General features: G+C 36.7%; 1 protein-coding gene across 4 annotated transcripts in view; it reads right to left on the bottom strand.

The window, feature by feature from the left end:
* TTC29 (tetratricopeptide repeat domain 29) overlaps positions 1 to 21123 on the bottom strand; it is a 245922-nt gene that overhangs the window by 139977 nt on the left and 84822 nt on the right. For all 4 annotated transcript variants that reach the window (XM_059175912.1, XM_059175927.1, XM_059175903.1 and 1 more), the window contains 2 exons: positions 19338 to 19550; positions 11520 to 11605 (listed from right to left, as the gene is read on the bottom strand). In XM_059175912.1, the coding sequence (XP_059031895.1) occupies positions 11520 to 11605; positions 19338 to 19550 (299 nt within the window). The remainder of the gene's footprint in view (positions 1 to 11519; positions 11606 to 19337; positions 19551 to 21123) is intronic.

Raw genomic sequence — 21123 nt, 5'->3', positions numbered from 1 at the left:
AATTGGAAACAAAAATTCCAGTAGTTTTGTAAAGAGGTACACTTTCTTTTTAGAATGAATAATCAACATCATCATGAAGTTTTGGTCAAAGTGGCATTCTACATCTCAAGGGGATCCAAAACCAGTTTTCACATTTCAAAAACAAACAAACAAATGAACAATAAATTCTATGGCTAAAAAATCAGTTTTTATACTAACTTAAGTCATGAACTTTCTTTCTTGACATAAAACATCTCTTCCTTTCCATGGCAGTCTATGACTTTAAATTTTTGCCTACAGATTGCTTTTTTATTTTTTTATTTTATTTTTTTTTTTTTTATTTTTTTTTTTTTATTTTTTATTTTTTATAAACATATATTTTTTATATACATATATTTTTATCCCCAGGTCTGTGAATCACCAGGTTTACACACTTCACAGCACTCACCAAATCACATACCCTCCCCAATGTCCATAATCCCACCCCCTTCTCCCCAACCCCCTCCCCCCGGCAACCCTCAGTTTGTTTTGTGAGATTAAGAGTCACTTATGGTTTGTCTCCCTCCCAATCCCATCTTGTTTCATTTATTCTTCTACCCACTTAAGCCTCCATGTTGCATCACCACTTCCTCATATCAGGGAGATCATATGATAGTTGTCTTTCTCTGCTTGACTTATTTCGCTAAGCATGATACGCTCTAGTTCCATCCATGTTGTTGCAAATGGCAAGATTTCATTTCTTTTGATGGCTGCATAGTATTCCATTGTGTATATATACCACATCTTCTTGATCCATTCATCTGTTGATGGACATCTAGGTTCTTTCCATAGTTTGGCTATTGTGGACATTGCTGCTATAAACATTCGGGTGCATGTGTCCCTTTGGATCACTACTGCAAGCTGGTGCAGCCACTCTGGAAAACAGCATGGAGGTTCCTCAAAATGTTGAAAATAGAACTGCCCTATGACCCAGCAATTGCACTATTGGGTATTTACCCTAAAGATACAAATGTAGTGATCCAGATTGCTTTTTTAAAAAAAAAAAAATCAGAGATTCATTTTTTTCTTGAGTATTCTGATTTTCCTATAATGCATTTGTCATTTAAATGACAAATACTTTAATCTATATGACAAATACCATAATGTCTTCATCAGTTAAAAAGAAGAAATCACACACACTATTTTCCTAAGCTGTAACATTGTAAAGGAAAAGAACCATTAGGAGAATTAAATAGGAAAAATGCTTCAAGAGAGTCCAACTCCCCATTAATGAGAAAATTAAAAAAAAAAAACATTCAATTTACTAAGATTCTAGTCTGCACACAATCTTTCCTACCAAAATTTATATTAAACTATTACTATAAGGTTATCTGCTTTACTGTTTTAGAAAGGTCATGACTTTAAATACAAAGATAACAGTAGCAAAATTATTAGGAAAACATTTTATATTAGCCTAATCTCCAAATTATTAAAACATATTTTTCATGAACTACTTAACATGCTATTTTCCAAGTAAGGCTAACTGCTCAAAAGGTATAAAATAAATTCAGATACGGAATACATATTAACACCATGCTTGAAATTATTGCTTATAATAATTTTGGTAATATAATACAGTGTGTTTAGAAATACATATTTTTTAAAATTAGGAAATATAACTATTTTCTTCTATCAGTGTTTCTAATCCTACCACTTTTTTGTCAGATAATGGATATTTTGAGCCTTTCTTTATAGCAGAACCTCTGGGATGAAAAGAAAGTGCTATTTGTGTGCTGGTAGGGGCATGTGTGGAGAGGGGGATGATGCTAAACAGGAGATCTGTGTGGCAACAATTGGGGGAAATGGGATCTGTAACAGCTGCTCCTTTTAGATTCCCAAGAAGGAGACTGCCTGAGGTGGGTCATGGGACAAAAGGATAAAGCGGATGAGAACTCTGATGTCAAGCAGGAAAATGACTGCTGAGACCCCTGAGCTTACACCTGAATCGTCTCAAGCTGAGTGGCGAGCCCTCTTTAGCATGCTTCAGAAGCTGGTGATGAACTACACAGTACCAGGAGGCAAACTGGCTGCAAGCAGAATTGTCTGCATGTTTTGTATAATAACCCGTGGTCCTCTGGGGAGAGGAGGCCATGATTTCCTCTGTGCCAGCATCTGAGCTCTCCTCAGATACTGAGGCTATTAAGCAAGAACAGAAGGGTCAATTTTAGGTAATGATTTCTAACTGGCAAGTGAAGCAACTTCTATTTAATGGGTAGTGAATAGCTCTGATCTTTAAATAAAGAAAGTACTCAAATTCCTTTTTTGGGGGATAAATCCCATTTTTTTTTTCACTCAAGAGAAAGTTATTAATAAATTAGTAGGAAAAAGTTTTCTATCCGATGTCGGTTTATTACATTTCCCTCACCAATATGTGTTGATACAAAGATAGATTTAAGCACTTTGTAATTTACATATGACAAATTTAGTAAATTACAATTGAAAACTAGGTATAAAGCAGCACTTGGGATAGATACTCAATAAATGCTACCTACCAGAGAATCATTGCTATCATTACTCAGTGCTAATTATATCATAGCCTGTGGTAATAATAGTATCTTACATTTGAAGACTGTTTCTAGTCTAAAGTGTAAACATACATTTTTTTCCGTTTGATCTTCACAAAGAAAAAGTGAAGCTGCCATTGCCACTCCTGTTTGACACGTGAAACTGAGCCTCCAAGTTCTGTGACTAAACTAAGGTAAATAGCTAGCATGCAGCACTCAGGACTAGGATCCATGCCTTCTAGCGCACATGCTAGAACACCATAGGCTCTTTCTTTTCTTTTTTTCTTTTGCAAGTTTTTATTTATTTATCAGAGACAACGAGGCAGAGAGTACCTGTGAGCGCAAAAGCAAGGGGGAGAGGCAGACGGAGAAGCACAAGAGCCTGATGCGGGGGTCGATTCCAGGACCCTGGGATCATGACCTGAGCTCAAGGCAGATGTTTAACCAACTGAGCCACCCAGGCATCTCCCATAGGCTCTTTCTATATAATAGTTACTTCCCATATAAAGATCGTACATCAAAACCTACTGTCAGCTCAAATATTGGACCACTTAACGCTTAGAGAGCTATTGCTATATACACTTAAACTGTATTACAAAAAGGTGTTTTTTTTTTTTTTTATCATGTAATAGAACTCCCAAAAAACTCCTACATCCACATCTCTGATATAGACTTTCGTCTATACATTTAACATTTTGGTCTATGTTAATTACTGGTTTGGGAATACTGAGGCCTAGAGCAAAACCCAGAAATCGTGATTTTATAGATGTTTGACCATCTCTGCCCTTTGGAAAATAAGTCTGTTAATGCACATTAATGGCGATACAATAGTTATGGTTCTCTATATGTTAACGCCTACACCACAAACCCTACACGCATTTTCTTACTTAATTCTCACGAAGCGTTTTGAGGCTGCGGACCACAGTGTCCCTATTTTATAGATGAAGAACCTAATGCTTCGAAAGCGGAAGTCACTTGTGCAATGTCTGATGATGAGGCAGGAGCAAAGCTGGGATTCGGTCCTCCATCAGCCTGATGTTAAAGCCCACCATCTCAGCCATTTTGTTGCTCTCACACTCCAAAGAGTTCTTAAATACACTTTTAAAAGCCTGTGGAGAGCTCCTTATTCAAGAAATGCTACAATTTACTGCCTTTACTTCATGCAAACTTATATTAGTCAAAGATTCGGCAGCAGATGTGAGCATCTGTAGACTCTAACCAGGTGTCATGGTATCGTATTAAACTGGCTTCGAAGAGTCCTTTACAAGGAGCCAGAAGCAGCTAGGAAGAGGGCACACATGCAGATGCACAGAAGCAAATGCTCCTACAGACAAACCTATTCAGCCCACATACATTAGCAGGTATGGTCCATCAGAAAAATGTACCATATTGGGACGCCTGGGTGACTCAGTTGGTTAAGCAGCTGCCTTCGGCTCAGGTCATGATCCCAGCGTCCTGGGATCGAGTCCCACATCGGGCTCCTTGCTCGGCGGGGAGCCTGCTTCTCCCTCTGCCTCTGCCTGCCCTGCCATTCTGTCTGCCTGTTCTCGCTCTCTCTCCCTCTCTCTCTCTCTGACAAATAAATAAAATCTTTAAAAAAAAAAAAAAAGAAAGAAAAAGAAAAATGTACCATATCATCATATTCTGCACATGTACAGAACTTGGCAGAGTTGAAGTGTTTGAAATAATGCACAAAGGACCTGACTGCAGACAGAGCCTTAGATAGCCTCTTCCTTGACCTCTCCTTCGCCTTGGCTCCTTTACTTCCTTTCCCTCTCTCTCCTTTTACTATTTTTTCTTTACATTTTTTTTCTTATGACATGTTGTGTTCAAGAATCTGTCGCATGTAGTGCAAGAGAATAAAAAATAATTAAGGCAAGAGCATTTGCTTTCTCCCCTTTCCCAGTTTACTCATTCTGGCACAGCCTGCTTGGTATGTCTTCTTTTCTCCCCCAAACCAGCCCCACTCCTCCTGGGTTTTATCATGCAGATCGGAGTTATCATTGGGGTGGGAGGGGAGGAGGGATGTAAGAAGTAGAAAGGAGCTTGCTGAAAAGAACCCCCCATTCCTTGATCAGGGAGAGAAGAGAGGCAGAAGGACAGAAGAAATGAGAGTGGTAAACCATGAGTGAGTGGAATACTGGAGGAAACTTTGGGTTTAGAGAATGACGTGAGGATACAGGCTTCAGAATATCTACAGACAGACAAACTGAAGATCTTTTTAAAATGGAACGAGAGAGGATTTTAAAAACTGTTACTGGGAGTTAAGAATTTTATCTCTTTTACTGTTCTTTGAGGACAAGTAAGTAGAAACTGAAATTACTTTTCTTTTAGCTTGCTAGATTTTTTTTTTTTAATACGATATTATACTGAAAGTGAGCTGTGAGGAATGTGGATTTATTTGGGCCATGTAATGGTTTCAGGAGTAGATAACAGTCTTCACTTATAAAAGTGACCAAAAAGAAAACCTGCTTGATGTACATTACTGTGGAATCTGCCAAGGTATCTGTATGTCAGGTAGACTGTAATTTGGATGAAGAGCCCACTGCTATCAAGGATGGGGTGACTTTTAAGGCAGAAGGTTATAAACTAAATAGGAAAAGAAACGGCTGCAAGAATTACCTCCCCCCAAACTTTGGTTAGCTAAACATTGTAAGTCTAAAAGTCATTCTTTGTTAGAAATGCCTTCTGATATATAATGACTTTCCCTTTGTTTGTGTATACTGAGTTGAAAGAATAAATACAATTTAATTTCAATTACCTAGCAAAACCTTAAGAATGTATCATTTCACAACTATAATCTATATCCTTTATTGTTAATATTTATCAACAATCTGTGAGTTGCTAGAATATTAGTGTAACTATCTTTTCTGATACATTATTTATTTGCATTCTTCTATGGGATGCTGCTGATAAGGCTAGAGATTTAGGTTAACCATGTATATAAGCTAACACCAATGTTAGAAGCATTCAAAGCTATTATAAAGATGCTGACAAGTATGCAAATATAAAGATGGCTACTGTTTTATATATGGAATAATTAAATAATAGTACATGTGATGAATCTTATACTATAAAAGCAAACAAAGTATCAATGTGATGAATTTTGCTTTCATAGTATAATTTTTGATAGGCTACATTATTGCTAAATAATGAGAAGCAAGTAATTCACTGAATGTACTGAGGATTGTTAAAGTTGGTGTTCCTGAAATTATTAAGTGGAATGGAATATTTAGAGAGAAAGAAAATCCATGCATAAAACAGTGCTAAGGGAGGCCCTTCTGTTTCTTAAATTAACTTTATGTTTGCAATATTTGATTGTAGAAGTGGGTCCAACTTTGCAAAAGCCTTGAATGTGACTTTTAGTAAAATATTTTTCTTTTTGAAATTTTAAGACTTTATAAGATACATTTATCTTCTAAAATTCAGAATTTACTCTACTTGTAACATGTGTGGGTCTAAATTGATGATGGCCAAAGGGAATTACTATTTCTTTTCTCAGCACCTGATAAATGCAGGTAGCATTTTCACCTTTAAATGTCAGGGTCTCGATGACCTCCTGCATAAGTTTATTAGAGTAACTATCACTTCCCCAAATACCCTTTCTTCATTAGCAGGGATATCAACCCTAAATAAATCCATTATCTTGTCTTAGATTAACCCTATTCTCTCATCCAATAAATAACGCTTTATTGGCAAAGAATGGATGACCAAACTATTCATATGCTTGTCAGAATATTCTTCTATTAATGTAGTCATCATTTATTAATAAATTAAAGCCCTTAAATTAAGATCCATCAGCAAAATTTCAAAATCCCTTCTGTTTCAGATCATCAAAACTATTAATCAGTAATATTTACTTGTGACCGGTTTCTCTAAGCCAAGTTTCTTTGAACAAATCACGTAAACATCTTTAAACAGGTGAACATTATTGAAAGGGAGAAAATTCATGAGGGAAAAAGGGTAAATGTAGGGTATGGTACTAAAAACTTGGAAATCTTCCAAATTATAAGCTTAAAATACAAATAAGGGAATAAAGAGAGTATGTGGACTTTAAGCCAAGAATGAAAGACGGACTATAAAATGGGAAGGGGAATGCTGAGTGTAACTGTCTGCTGTTTCAGGCCGGCTCCGACATGACCACACGAATTTCAGGGCACTCTTGCCCCCTCTCCACAGCCACACTGAGAAAGCAACATCCTCCAGGCCCTCAAACAGATGAAGATAGTGTTGGTCATACTGCCCAGGGTGGGGAGGTAGGGTAAGGGAGAATTTCAAAAGAGAAGATCTTTTGTATGTTGAATGTTTACTTTGTGATTAGATAACTGGGCAGATATCTCATCAATCGATCAAGGAGTCAATCCTATTTATTAATTGATCATGTATTTTTTTTTTTTTTAATAACCAATTCACTAAACAAGGAGTGCTCTGTCCTGCTCTGGGGTTTTAGACCTTTTACCTTGGAAAAGAAGCAAGGAGAGTGGCTAAAGTTAGGTATTAAAGAGAAGGAAAAGACATGACCTTCCATTGGAAATCAAAGCAAGACGTCAGGTTTTGTGGAAGTGTTTCATTACAATGGCACAAACAGGCTGCCCTCTAAGATCAACCTGAGCAAGAACTCCATGGCCTGAATCAGGGACAAACGCTCATGTCCGTTCTCCATCCCAGGCACACCCCAACTCCAGCTTCCTGTTCCTTGGTGATTTCTTGGTACCTGTTCCGTTTCCTGTTGTACAACGGTGAATCTGATGCCTTCTCTATTTTGCTCTTAGCATTTTGTATCCAGATCTGACAACAGATCTTTCTTTGGTCCTGCAGCTCTGCCCGTGGACTTGGTCCAAACTTTAAGCTTAGTTCCTGTAAGCCCTCAGTTCTGGGCAAGCTATGTTCCAAAGAGACAATAATAGTCTACCATAAGCAAGACCTGGGCTCTGACAACAGTCCCTCATTCTTTCTGAATGCAAAGGCTACTCTTTACTGTAGCAGTAAGCCTGGGCCTTGAATATGGGCTGCAGTGTTTCCCAAAGCCTTCACCCCAGCTGCAGCAATAAATGACAAGAATTAACTAATGCTGACTCTCACCAAGATACATGCCTGGGAGAAGGGGTTGAGTTCTCACAGGAAGTATCTATAAGGAGCTCTCATTCCAGCCCAAAATCTGGGATAGGAGGCAGAAGGGGTTTGCATACTTCTGTCTTTTAGACACACCCGGGGTTCCTTGGCTTGTATGTGATCTTCCATTCCTGATCTTCTTCCTATCTCCCCGGATACCCCTGCTTTGTACTTAACCACCTTCAGCAAGTCTTAGTCCCAGGCCTTTTTTATTCATCATTATCAACTCTCTAGGAAATCTCCACTCCAGTGCTTCAATATGCTGAATACTTAAAGATTTATACAGTATCGAATGGTATAGTAGCTCCAAACTCGACTTTCTCTTGAGCTATAGACCTACATATACCACTATCTGATCTCTCCTTGGATAACTCCAAACTCCTCAAATTCAACATATTTGAAAGTGAACTCCCCATTTCTCTGCCAGCCTGGGTATCCAGTAGCATTCCCCAGCTTAGTGAATGATAGCAGCATCCATCCAGTTTCATATCTAGGAACCTAGGGCCATCTGAGGAACTCTGTCTTCCCCACTTTCCGTACTTTGTGTACTTCCAAGTCCTGCATAACTTCTGCAACTACTTCCTTCCACCTTCACTACTACTGTTGAAGTCGAGAGACTTAAGTTAGAGTAAAAATAATAAAAGCTCACAATTACCAAATGTTTATTATATGCAAGGCAGACACTTTTTTCTTTTTTTAAAGATTTTATTTATTTATTTGACAGACCAAGATCACAAGTAGGCAGAGAGGCAGGCAGAGAGAGAGGAAGGGAAGCAGGCTCCCCGCTGAACAGAGAGCCCGACGCGGAGCTCGATCCCAGGACCCTGGGATCATGACCTGGGTTGAAGGCAGGGGCCACCTGAGCCACCCAGGTGCCCCCAAGGCAGGCACTTTTTAAAAACTCTATATAAATGATCTCTCCTAATCACCATATGTATTAGTTTCCTAGGACTAATGCAACAAATTACCACAAACTAGGTAGCTTAAAAGAAATTGATTATTTCACAGTTTTGAAGGCTAGAAGTCTGAAATCAAGGTATCAGCAGAGCCATGTTCCCTCCAAAAGCTCTGGGGGAAGATCCTTCCTGACTCTTCCAGCTTCTGGTGGTTCCTGGCATTCCTTGACTTGTGGCAGCATGACTCCAATCTCTGAACCATCTTCATGTGGTTGTCTTCTCCCTGTATGTGTCCTCTTGTCCTTTGTTTCAAATATCCTTCTGCCTTTTTCTTAAAAGGCCTCTTGTCATTGGATTTAATGCCCACCCAGATAATCCAAGATGATCGCCTCATCTCAAGGCCCTTGGATACATCTGCGAAGACTCTCTTCCCAAATAAGGTAACAATCACAGGCCCCAGGGATTAGGAAGTGGATATTTGGGACCACCATTCAATCCATTACACACTAAAAAAGTAAGTGTACTTATTAGTTCCCTTGAATAGATGAAGCAGTTGAGACTTAGAGAGTTTAAGGGACTTGTCCAAGTTCACACAGCTAATATGAACATTAGATTTATGTTTGAGTTATAGTTTCCATACTTTCAGGAAAACTTTAAGTACTTTTCTGAAAGAAGTACCAGTTTCAAGAAATTTGCCCCTTAGATGCCAAATATTTCTCCTTCAATCCATTCATTACTAGACTATACCAGTAGTGTTATCTTCTGCAATTATAGACCAGATCTGTGCCTGGCATTATGTCTGTCATACAGAGGGTGCTTAATAAACAGCTGGGAATAAATTAATGTGATCATATCACCAGCCTCATCAAAAATCATTAAAATTCCCACATTGCTTAAAATGAGTTTCACACTCTTCAGCAAAGCATTTAAAACCCTTCAACCCTCCATAAAATTTTAAAAAATAATAATTTTGGAATGAGGACAGTCTTCCTAAGAATGTCCAGAAGTCATAGAAAAAGAGGTCGATAAATTTGGCCATGGAATTTTAGCATGGAAAAATTTCACAAGTAAAGTAAAAAACAACAGTGGTCTGGAAAAACATTCATGGCACATATTACACATATGTACCTAATGTCCAAAGGAAGCAGGTACCTTTATTTATTTTTGTAGGAATGTAAACTGATGAAGCTTCTTTGAAGGGAAGTTTAGAAGAAAAAAAAAAAAAGTAATTTATCTCTTCCCTAACCCAGCATTTCCACCACTAGGAATTGATTCTGCAGACCATCTCTCACTTTGGCACAAAGCTGTTTACTGCTACACCCTTTGCAATACAGTCTGGTTGGAAATAACCTAAATGCCCACCAATAGGCACTGGTTAAATCCATTATGGTACAACGATAACATGGGACACCACGTGGCCCTTTAAAAATGAGGCACGTCTTTATGCATTAGTGAGGAAGAAGTTAACTCAAGATGCAGAACACTACATATAAAGTACTACAATTTTGTAAACAATGAAAAATACATATATGTTTATTCACTTATGTGGTATACATATATACAAATATTTTTTGAGAAATAAACCTGAAACTTGAAACCGCATTTGCCTTTGAGAAAAGAACAGTAAAACTGAATACCAGGAGGGAGGGAAGGTTTATTTTTCAGTGTAAACTCTATTGTATTGCCTGAATTTATTTTGCCATGTGTTTGCATTGCCCATGAGAGAGAGAGAGAGAGAAAGAGAGAGAATGGGAGAGAGAGAATTTATAAGCTAGTTTTCACCTAATTTTCCATCTTGATTTCATACCTGCACCAGACAATTCATTGCTTCCCAAACAAACTAAGTCTGTTCACGTTGAGTGTGTGTGTGTGTGTCTAATATCCTATCATCCTTGACTCCCACACTTTGTCTATAGAAATCCTGCTCTTGAAAAGCTCTCTGTGCAACCTCCCTAATCTTCAGTGTTGGAATCAACCACTCTTATCTCCTGGCTCAGAAAACCCTATTCCTCCTGCCTGGAATTATAGTGAGGTTCTCAAGTTGGCCCTTCTCATTAAAGTAGCTGCTAAAAGGAACTGCTGGCTTCTGTGTTCCCTGGAACACAGCATTGCTGAATGTATGTCATTAACCAAAAACTAGTAAGCAGATGAGTCATCTAGAACAATCTATTTCCCATGATGAATCCTCCTTGGCATGACTATCTAAAATAGCAAATGCAAAATCCTCGAAGCTGAAGATAAAGCCAATACTGTATATCAGATAAAATGATTATGAGAGATATACGTGAAATGGGAAACTACACTTGAACTATATTAGAGCTAAGAGAAAAGTGAAAGAAAAAAATGATTTCTGTTATAATACAGAAAAGATAGCCCGGACATTTTTTTGTTTGTTTTTTAGCCAAACACCAGAACTTTGGTCATAAAATAGACACACACTGATTTTCATCATGGAGCAGGCTACTTCTCAGATCGGAATCAACAGTGCTCTCCATCTTTGCTGCCTCCCCCCATAAAGGTCCATAGCAATGCAATTCACTCGACTGCATAAACACAGTCTTTTCCAAGCAAAATTTCCCAAATCACAAGCTTATGATTTTTATTTATTTTTAATAATTTATTTATGATTATTTATTATAAGTTTATAATTTTTCATTTCATTTCATTTCTTTTTTTTTTTTTACTTTTTGCCATCATTTAACCCAAGTCTATCCTCAATGATATGGGAATGAGTGTAGATGGTCACATTACCCCACATATTTAACTTTTATGTATCCTAAAGCACTTCTTGGTAATTGATTACATACTGCCTACCATAAGCAATAAAACCAATTTTTTTCTTCTTCTAGAACTGCTATTCTGCTTTGGTCTCTATAGAAAGGTAGAGGACTACCCATTTCTGTTGGTTTTATAACAACATATGAAGTAAAATAAATACAATATAGTAAACATTAAAAATGGCAATGATTAAAAGTTTACTTCAACTTACTGTTAATGCCGTTTCATACTCTTCAGCAGCTAGGTATGCTAAGCCCAAGTAGTAGGAAGCTTCTCCTTCCATCCTTTTGTCACTTCCTAAAGTTGAAAATGTAGAAAAATTGTCATGGCATGAAAGAAACTGATTTACTACAAGGAACAGAATTTTTGCTTTTTAAGACAGCAGAAAGTTGTAACAAAGTGTACAGACTTACGAACAATCCCTGAAACTTCACTGTGTGTTGATCTTAAAAGGCTGATGTTAAAATAAATTACATGACTCATAAATGTTAGACTATAGTGCATTAGCAGTGTAAGTAAGAGGAGTTTTCCTCTACATATTCAGCTTGATATCATCATTTTGAGATGCATATGTGGTTTCTACACTAGTCCACTATGTAAAGGCTCACAGTCATGCAGCATAGCTGCTGCTACAGATATGGAATAACTGGTAAAGGGTACCAGCTTTACAGGGTGCACAAACATATACATGGAGAAAGGGACATTCGGGCAAGTCTCTAACAGGGCAGATAATTAGCAAATTAAGGAATTATTGTTTTGATTAGGTTTAATTTAAAAGCTATCGGTTAAAACCTGGGGTGAAAATGACTGACACCTTGCCTTCTTGGTACAACATCCCATGTGTATTTTGAAATCCAAACACATTTTGTCTTTGCTAATGACTAGTAATGCTTTTCATCATCTTTTCAAAGGAACTGTGTAGACTTTCTAATTTCTTTGAATGTGTTTTGTTCCAGGAATTATCAAAATCTTCTTTCCAAAGCAATATGTGTAGATGTGTAAGGTGCTTCATTAAGACAGATCTCATACCATCTATAAATACACACGTTTTCACATTTATATACTAAATATATGTCAACAGACTTACCAGACCATTGAAGGCTCTTAGTTTTGAAAAGAATACTATCCTCTTTCTACTTTTTGGCTTTCAGTGTTACCTAACTCCTGGATAATACAAATGCCTGAGGATCTACACCTCCCCACCCCCCACTCCCGCCTCCTTTAGATGTCTGAACTCTGTGTTCCAGCCATGATGGATATCAGCAGGAGCTAACAATTCTCCACACTGCGTTTCTCTCACGACTCACTGAATTACCACTTGTGAGGCAGTGGCTCAACTGAAACACTACAGGAAAACAGGATGGCAAATGCCAGTGACAGTATTGTTATTATTCTCAACCAATTTCATGATTGCGGAGAATTATACCCTGAAAATCTCACTTCAGCAGAGATGATGGTGCCAATGATCCAGCCTGGGGATTTTTAACTCTTACAATTTATCTGGGCCTTAACTTCTTCTCTGCTATAGGTTTATAAGTGCTGAGGATGGACCTAGGGAAGGGGAGAATGGGGTAGGAAGGAGAGGTTATGACGGGAAGTTGCCTCTTGCATATTTAAAAGTTGATTATTTATAAGTTGTAGTTGCTCTATTAAATGTTGTAACTGTGTTAAAGTACTAACAGTGGCATGTGCTGATTTAGTATCACCATTTGCATCCAATTTTATGTAAAGGGCAGCCTAGCAAAGAAAAGAAAAATCGACCCTTGTTGATAGATTTTGAGGCAGCTAATTGAAACAGTTGAGTCACACTAAATATTAGTTTTAAAATAGGATTTAAGCCCAAGAACTTCTCCTGCTTCCTAAATGAAACAAAATTAAGATAAAGTGAAAGCATAAAATAATGGAGGGAAATGTCAGCATTATTAAAGTTGAATAACACATATACCAAAGGAAAAAAAGGCAAAATACTATTTATATTATTGTGTAGTTTATTTGGGTGGGTTAAATTAGTATTGGCTTTAATGATTTAATAATCATTCAGGTTAAAGGAAATATGGTGTTTCATTTTCAAGACCTAAATTGTCCATTCTTATACTGGTATGTCTGTAAAGACTATAAAGAAGGGGTCATCATAGGGGTCTAATAGGTAGAGACAATGTGTTTGGGAATAACTCAAATGTTTCGTTAAAATATATCTTAAAACTTCATTCGTTATTTGGCTAACATATATTCACTAATTCATTAATTCACTAAATATTATTGAGGACCTATTCTGTTTCAGGCACAGCTCTAAGCACTTGGAATACGCCACTAATCAGAAACATTTTCTGTCCTTGGAGAGCTTACATTTTAGAGGAAAGGGACAGAAAGACATACAAAATAAATAATAAACATAATAAATTTTGTGGTAAATTGTATGGTGATAAGTACTCTGGTAGAAAAAAATATATACAGCAGGGCAAGGGGAATTGAGAGTGCTAAGTGGGGGGTAAAAAGAAAAAAGCAGGTTTCAATATTAAGTACTGCTGTCAAGGTAGTAGATCCAACTGAGAAAATGGTATTCACAAGAAAATGAAATTGGGAATTGATAACAAAGCTTATGGGAGACCCACAAGTATGTGGAAATTAAACATATTCCTAAATAACAAGTAGGTCAAAGAAGAACTCAGAAGGTAAACCAGAAAATACTTTGAAATGAATGAAAACAAACAAACAAAACAACAATGAAAACTAACGGGATCCAGGCAGTGCATACTGTACAGCTATAGATACCTATTTTTAAAAATAAGGAACATCTTTTCACCTTCTAAAACTAGAAAAAGAAGAACTGACTGAATCTGAAGGAAGCAGAAGGAAGAAAATAATAAAGACTAGACTGGAAATAAGTAAAATAGAACAACAATAGAGAAAGTCAACAAAACTAAAAATTGTTTCATGGAAAGGTCAACAAAATTGACAAACCTTTAAGCTAGACTGAACAAGGGAAAAAGAGAGATGTCTCAAGTTACTTAAATCAGGAACAAAAGAGGAAAGATCACTATAGAACTTAGAGAAATAAAAAGGACTATTAGGGAATATTATCCAACTATACCAACAAATTAGATAAACTAGATGAAATAGACAAATTACTAGAAAGGTATAAACTACTGAAATTGACTCAAGAAGAAAAAATCAGAATAAATCCACAAGTAAAGAAACGGAATTAGTAATCAAACGAATTAGTAATCAAACCGTTTTCCACATAGAAAATCCCAGGCCCAGAGGGCTTCCCTGGGGAATTCAACCAAATATTGAAAGAATAATCAATACCAATTTTTCACAAACTCTTCCAAAAATTAAGAGAAAACACTTCCGAAATCATTCTATGAAGCCAGTATTATTTTGACATCAAACCAGATAAAGACATCATAAGAAAACTACAAACCAATATCTGTTATGAATATAGATACTAAAAGCCTCAACAAAATAATTAGCAAAGTGAATCCAGCAACATATAAAAAGGATTATGTACCACGATCAAATGGGATTTATCCCAGGAATGCAAGATTGATTCAACATATGCAAATCAGTCAAAGTAATATGCCATATGAATAGGAAGGCTAAAAACCAAATGACCATCTTAATAGATGGAGAAAAAGTATTTGACAAAATCTAATCTTTTGCATGATAAACATCTTCAACAAACTTAGAAGAGAACTTAATAACATTAAGGAATATCTACAAAAATCCCACAGCTGACATTATTCTTAATTGGCAAAAGACTGAGAGCTTTCACCCTAAGATCAGGAAGAAGACAAAGACGTATACCGGAATCAATTCTATTTAACGCTGTGCTGGAAGTTCTAGCTCGTGCAGTCAGTCCAGAAAAACAATGGCATTGTAAAGACACTGCAAAGGAGGCAGACTTGAACTGCTAAGGGCTTTTTGGCTGGGCCCGAGAATTAAATTGACTTAAGACAGATTAATAGAAGAAAAAAACACACCAATTTGCGTATTAGGTGACATGGGAACGTTCATAAGGAATGAGGAGCCAAAGCAACTGTGAAATCTACATGCTTCAGTATTGGATGGAACAAAGGGAGGCGCTTGTGGGAAAGTAAGTAAGCAATGCAGGGAGACTAAAGGAAAATAAAGATGATTTTAGTAAAATCTGTACAGAAGTCTCTTGGCTCTGACTTTTCATAGAAGAATGTGTCTTTTCTTGTGGCACAGGGAGGGCAGTTTCTAATCTCGTGTCTTCAGGAGGAAAAGGGGAGATTACATACCCTTCTTATATCTCTGTTGTTTTTCAAGTGATTTTAACTCAAATTCTCTTAATGCCAAAGTGGTTTTGTGGGTTGTATATTCTGTCCCCACTCGGCACCGAGATCAGGAAGGAAGAAGTTAAGTTATATTTGCAGATAACGCAATATTATACATGGAAAAATCCTAAAGAATCCACAAAAAACCGTTAAGGCAAATAAACATATTCAGGGGATACAAGATCAACATACAAAAGTTAATTTTTTTTCTTTTATTTTTTATAAACATATTTTTTTTTAATTTTTATTTTTTTTATATAAACATATATTTTTATCCCCAGGGGTACAAAACTTAATTTTATTTCTACCTTCAAGTAGTGAAAAATCTGAAAATGAAAGAAAAAAATTCATTTCTAATAGCATCAGAAAAAAACTGTTAGAAATAAATTTAACAAAAGGGCAAGCTGTATATACTAAAAATTATAAAACATCATTGAAAGAAATAAAATATGTAATAAATGGACAGATAACCAATACTCATGGATTGGAAAACTTAGTGTTAAGGTAGCAGTATTCTCCCAATTTCTTGACAGTTTCAATTCAATCCTTATGAAAATTCCAGCTGTCCCTTCTGCAGAAATGTACAAGGTAATCCTAAAATTCATGTGGAAATGCAAGTGATGCAGAATAGTCAAAACAATCTTGAAAAAGGATAGTAGAGGACTCAAATTTCTTAATTTCAAAACTTACTACACAACTACAATAATCAAGAATATGTGGTAGTGGAATAAGGACAGATACATAGATCACTACAATAGACTTGACGGTCCAGAAAACAACCCTCACATTTATGGGCAATTAATTATTGATGAGGGTCCTAAGACAAATTATTGGAAAAGAATAGTGTATGTATAACAAATAGTACTGGGACAGCTGGATATCCACATGGAAAACATAAAGTTGGACCTTTATCATATTCCCCTTCACACACACTTAAAAATAGACTATAGGGGCGCCTCTGTCAAATAAATAAATAAAATCTTAAAAAAACAGACTATAGACTTAATTAAATATAGGAGTTAAAATTGTACAAAACAGAATAAAATGTAGGAGTAAATCTTCAAGACCTTGGATTTGTAGAAGCCTTCTTAGTTATAATACCAAAAACACAAACAACAAAACAAAAAAATAAATTATTTTGGACTTCACCAAAATCAAAAACTTGTACTTCAAAGGAAAGTGAAAAGAAAACCATTATTTTCAAGTCATATCTCGGATGAAGAACTTGCACCTAGAATACATCAATACTTAAAACAATTCAATAATAAATCGACAACCCACTTGAAAATGGGCAAAGAATCTGAATAGACATTTCTACAGAGAAGCTATGCAATTGAGCTATACGCCCATAAAAAGATGTTCAACATCATTAGCTAACAGGGAAATACAAATTAAATCCACAGTGTAGTGCCATTTTATACTTAATAAGATGGCTATAAACAAAAAGAAGGACAGCAACAAGTGCTGGTGAGAAAGCTTATGGAAGAACTGAAACCCTTACACATTGCTGGGAAGAATGTAAAATGGGACAGCTACTTTAGAAAACTCTATGTCATCTCTTCCTTAAGTTAAACATAGAGTTACCCTATGACCCAGCAATTCCACTTCTAGGTCTGGAGACAAAAGACTTAAAACTTGTACACAAATGTTCATAGTAGCATTATTCATAATTGACAAAAGGTGGGAGAAACATAAATGTTCATCAACTGATGAATGGATAAAGAAAATATGACATAACCATACAATGGAATATTATTCAGCCATAAAAAAGGAATATAGTAGTAATACATGCTATAAGATGGATGAACCTTGAAAACATTATGCTAAGTGAAAGTAGCTGGACACAAAGGACACACATTATGTGATTCCATTTATATGAACTTTCCAGAATAGTTAAATCCAAGGAGACAGAAGTTAACATAATAGCTATTAGGGGAGAGGGAAAGTCGAATATGGAGAGTGACTTCTACTGAGTTTCGCATTAGTGTTTTGGTTGTACAGCTTTGAGACTATACTAAAGACCAATGAATGACTGAAAAATGAAAATAAATAGAATAATCAAAAGATGAGACCACTGCATGGCCAGTGTTATCCTTGTGCATTAAACCAAGTGCCCTAGTAAAGGAGTTGGGCCACAGTGTATGTCAGGACTCCTTAAATGTTATGCAAACCAGGGTGGGAGGCATGCTTCATTAGGCAGGCAATCATCAGTTTGCTGCTTCAGTCTCCTTAACTAAAGTAAGACATACTGGCAAGAAGAAATACTTTGTCCCAGGGCATTCAGCTGTTGTCAGAGCTCTTGTAAGATACTGTGTGATCCCTTAACCTATCTACTTTGTTATACAGGAAACGCAGGGCAAATATTTATCACCTTTAAAAGATATTTAAAAAATTATCCTAGCATAAGATTTCTCCTGTTCTCCTTATTTGTCCTTTGAAAAGTAAAAGACACTTTTAAAAGGAGACTGTCTGGCAGGCTCTGACTGTGTGAAGACATCCTCGGAGCCTTTTTTCTTTATAAACTACCTTACAATTTAGCAAATGTGAACCTAAAGCAAAATACCTTTTTCCTAATTAATACATTACTTTCTATGGAAAATCCACATAACCTTCCATCTGACTAAAGTTAGCTGCTGAAATTGATCTAAGGGCTAACTATTCATGTGACTGTTTACCCCTTTGGGGAAGGTACTAGATCACCAGTCATTCAAAAGCAGTTCATTCAGTGGGATACATCTTTCAATGAGGATGATTTCCTATAAGTATTATAATATCATTAAAAAGAAGTAACGGAGAGAATAAGCTAAGATGTTTACTTTAACTCTTTAGAAAATTAAAATCACAGCCAGAAATTCAGTCTCGCTTATTCCAAATAAACCGTATGTTACTTGATAAACCAATCAATTAAATATATCCTGAACTAATACACTTTAAGGAGCATAGTTTCTTTTTCTCCTTCATAAAAAGTCAACTCTTTTGATAAATAATGGTAATAAAATACCTTTACATTTTACAAAGTAAAAGCTTATGAGTATATGCTCCAAATTTTTTCTTTATATTTTACACATATACACATGATATAGAATATTGAGGGAAATATTGAAATGAAAAAATGAAAGCATTTTTACTGCTGTAAATGTGCATATGAATCACCAGGAGTGCTTCCTAACCTGCAGATTCTGAGTCAGGAGGTCTGGGGTGGAGCCTGAGATGCTGCTTTTCTTATGAGCTTCTAGTGACGCTGATGCTACCAGTGCAAAGGCCACACTTTGACAGGCAAGCGTCCAAAATATACCAGAGTTCTATTTTTCTGTTACTCCTAACTAAATATTTATCATTATCTTCCCTTACCTGACCATAAGGACTTACAAACATTGAGAGGTCTCTCAGATTGAGAGAAATATACACCCTCAATCACACACACAGACACACACCCTTAACTTTTGCAAATGACCTTACCTTGTCATTATAGGTTCATTGTTTTATAATGCTACTCCCAGAGGCTTATAATTTTGGAGATAAAGCTTTCAGGAAATTAATGGGTTTCTTGTTGTCAGCACTAAGGCACCTCTGTTTTACAGTGAAGTCTGAAAGTATATTGATGGCATTTGTCTTTGCATTTCATAGGAAATAATCACCCAAACACTTGACGAGGTTTACTTCACTCTTGGGAGAAGCAGTGTCTGCCCATTAAAGGAAGCTATGCGAGAGTGTTCTTTTCCACCCACCTTCTTTGGCTATTTCAGAAGCTTTTATTAGAATTCTGATGGCCTGTTTGTATTCTTTATTTTCCAGCATTTTGTCTGAGAGTAATCTGTATGTCCTCAGGAGACTCTCACAGGCCAACAAGTTGAGAAAGCGGCCTGTCTCGTCCTTCCATATCCGCCCTTGCGTCAACTGATGGAATGCTTCATAATGCTCAGCAGCTTCCAGAAGCTGACCTGAAGAATAAAAGCCATTCATAAATATAAACCACAGGCCAGAGCACATTTTCAAAAATTTTGTATACATCTTGTGTTTTACTATTAAAGGGGGGTGGAGACCATGGAATACAGTCAAGCATTTCTAAGGATGAAGAAGACATAAGCTGGGAAAGGAGCGATCTCAATCTGGACCTCAGATTCAGCGATGATTTCGGATGAACACCTGCTGGATGTGTCTTGGCAAGTAGAGGATTACGCATGTTTAGAAACGGGGTGAAAACCCAGTAATAATTACTAATAGCAGTGCTGTTAGCTGATCTTTATTTGACATTATGTACGTAAGGTCAGGTGCTACATGCTTTGTATCAATTTCTCACTGAATCTTCAAAACAATCCTGTGAAACAGGGATTGCTATGACCCCATTTTTACAGATGAGAAAGTGAGGTTAGGATTTTTGCCCATGGTTGCACGGCTAGTGGCTCTGTACATCCAGGCAGTCTGAGTTCAGAACCCATGCTCTCCACTACCTTCCTACACTGCTTTTCAACAGACAGCACCTCTTTCATTCCCAAGAAGATTCAGTTACCTTAAGAAAGGAGGCGTCTGTTCCAAATTTTAAATTCAATTATTATGCAGGCATTTGTATATTCTGTTTCATCTTTAGTAATTAAAATACAACTTAACTGCTTTTCAGGATTATATTTTATAATACAATTCAAAATATATCGTCTCAAAGCCAGAACTCCAAATTAGCTTTCAGTCATTTCACTCCTTGAACTACGAGCAAGCCTGTTTCTGGAAGAGTAGTGTGCAGTTCCACGCTGTGGACTGTATTCTATGTGTGAACTGCCTTGTGAAAATCCTCACAATACTCTGCAGTGTAAATACGCTTTCACGGTCCTGGGAGTTACCTACACTGAAATCAACTGGAAAGGCACTTATATGTGGGCATTCCAATAGTAGTGGTTAAGACTGGTGCGGGCTCCAAGCACGCAGCTTGGGTGCTTATCCCAGCTTTACCCTCTCCGCTGTTCAGTTTCAGGCTAATTCCTACCCTTTCTGTGCATGAGTTTAATTCTTTTACAAAATAGAATGATAGTGTACACTATTTAAGGTGTTATTGTGAGAAATGGATCAATATATGTTTAATACCCGAACACTGTATTCTCTAAGCATAACTTATTCTTCCTGCAAAAAATGTAGTTGAGTCTTTATGACACTATTACCACGGCTGATTAAATTAACCTATGCAAGTCTTATCAGGCTCAACATATTTTCTCAAATAGGTTTCATTAGGTATCACAGGTTAGATAATCTAGAGTATGGCAGCCACTGCCATGACTCTTCCAAATAATTTCCCCCTATTTTTGCCCTGAATTTGATGTCAGAATTAGTATTGAAGTAGTAAAGTATATACACATAAGTAAGAACAGCATTCACAGAGAAATACAATAAACAGAAGTAGATAATCAGCAAATAACCTCTAAAAACACTGAGTAGAGACGTGGCCAGTCTGAGCCCCTGTTGCAGCATGCAGGAGGGCATAGATGCTGGGATACACACAGAGAGGGGAATGTGTACAGCAGAGAC

This window comes from Mustela lutreola, chromosome 1 (assembly GCF_030435805.1).
Source record: "Mustela lutreola isolate mMusLut2 chromosome 1, mMusLut2.pri, whole genome shotgun sequence".
Taxonomy (NCBI): Eukaryota; Metazoa; Chordata; class Mammalia; order Carnivora; family Mustelidae; genus Mustela; species Mustela lutreola.
This window is presented reverse-complemented; position numbering and strand designations above follow the sequence as displayed.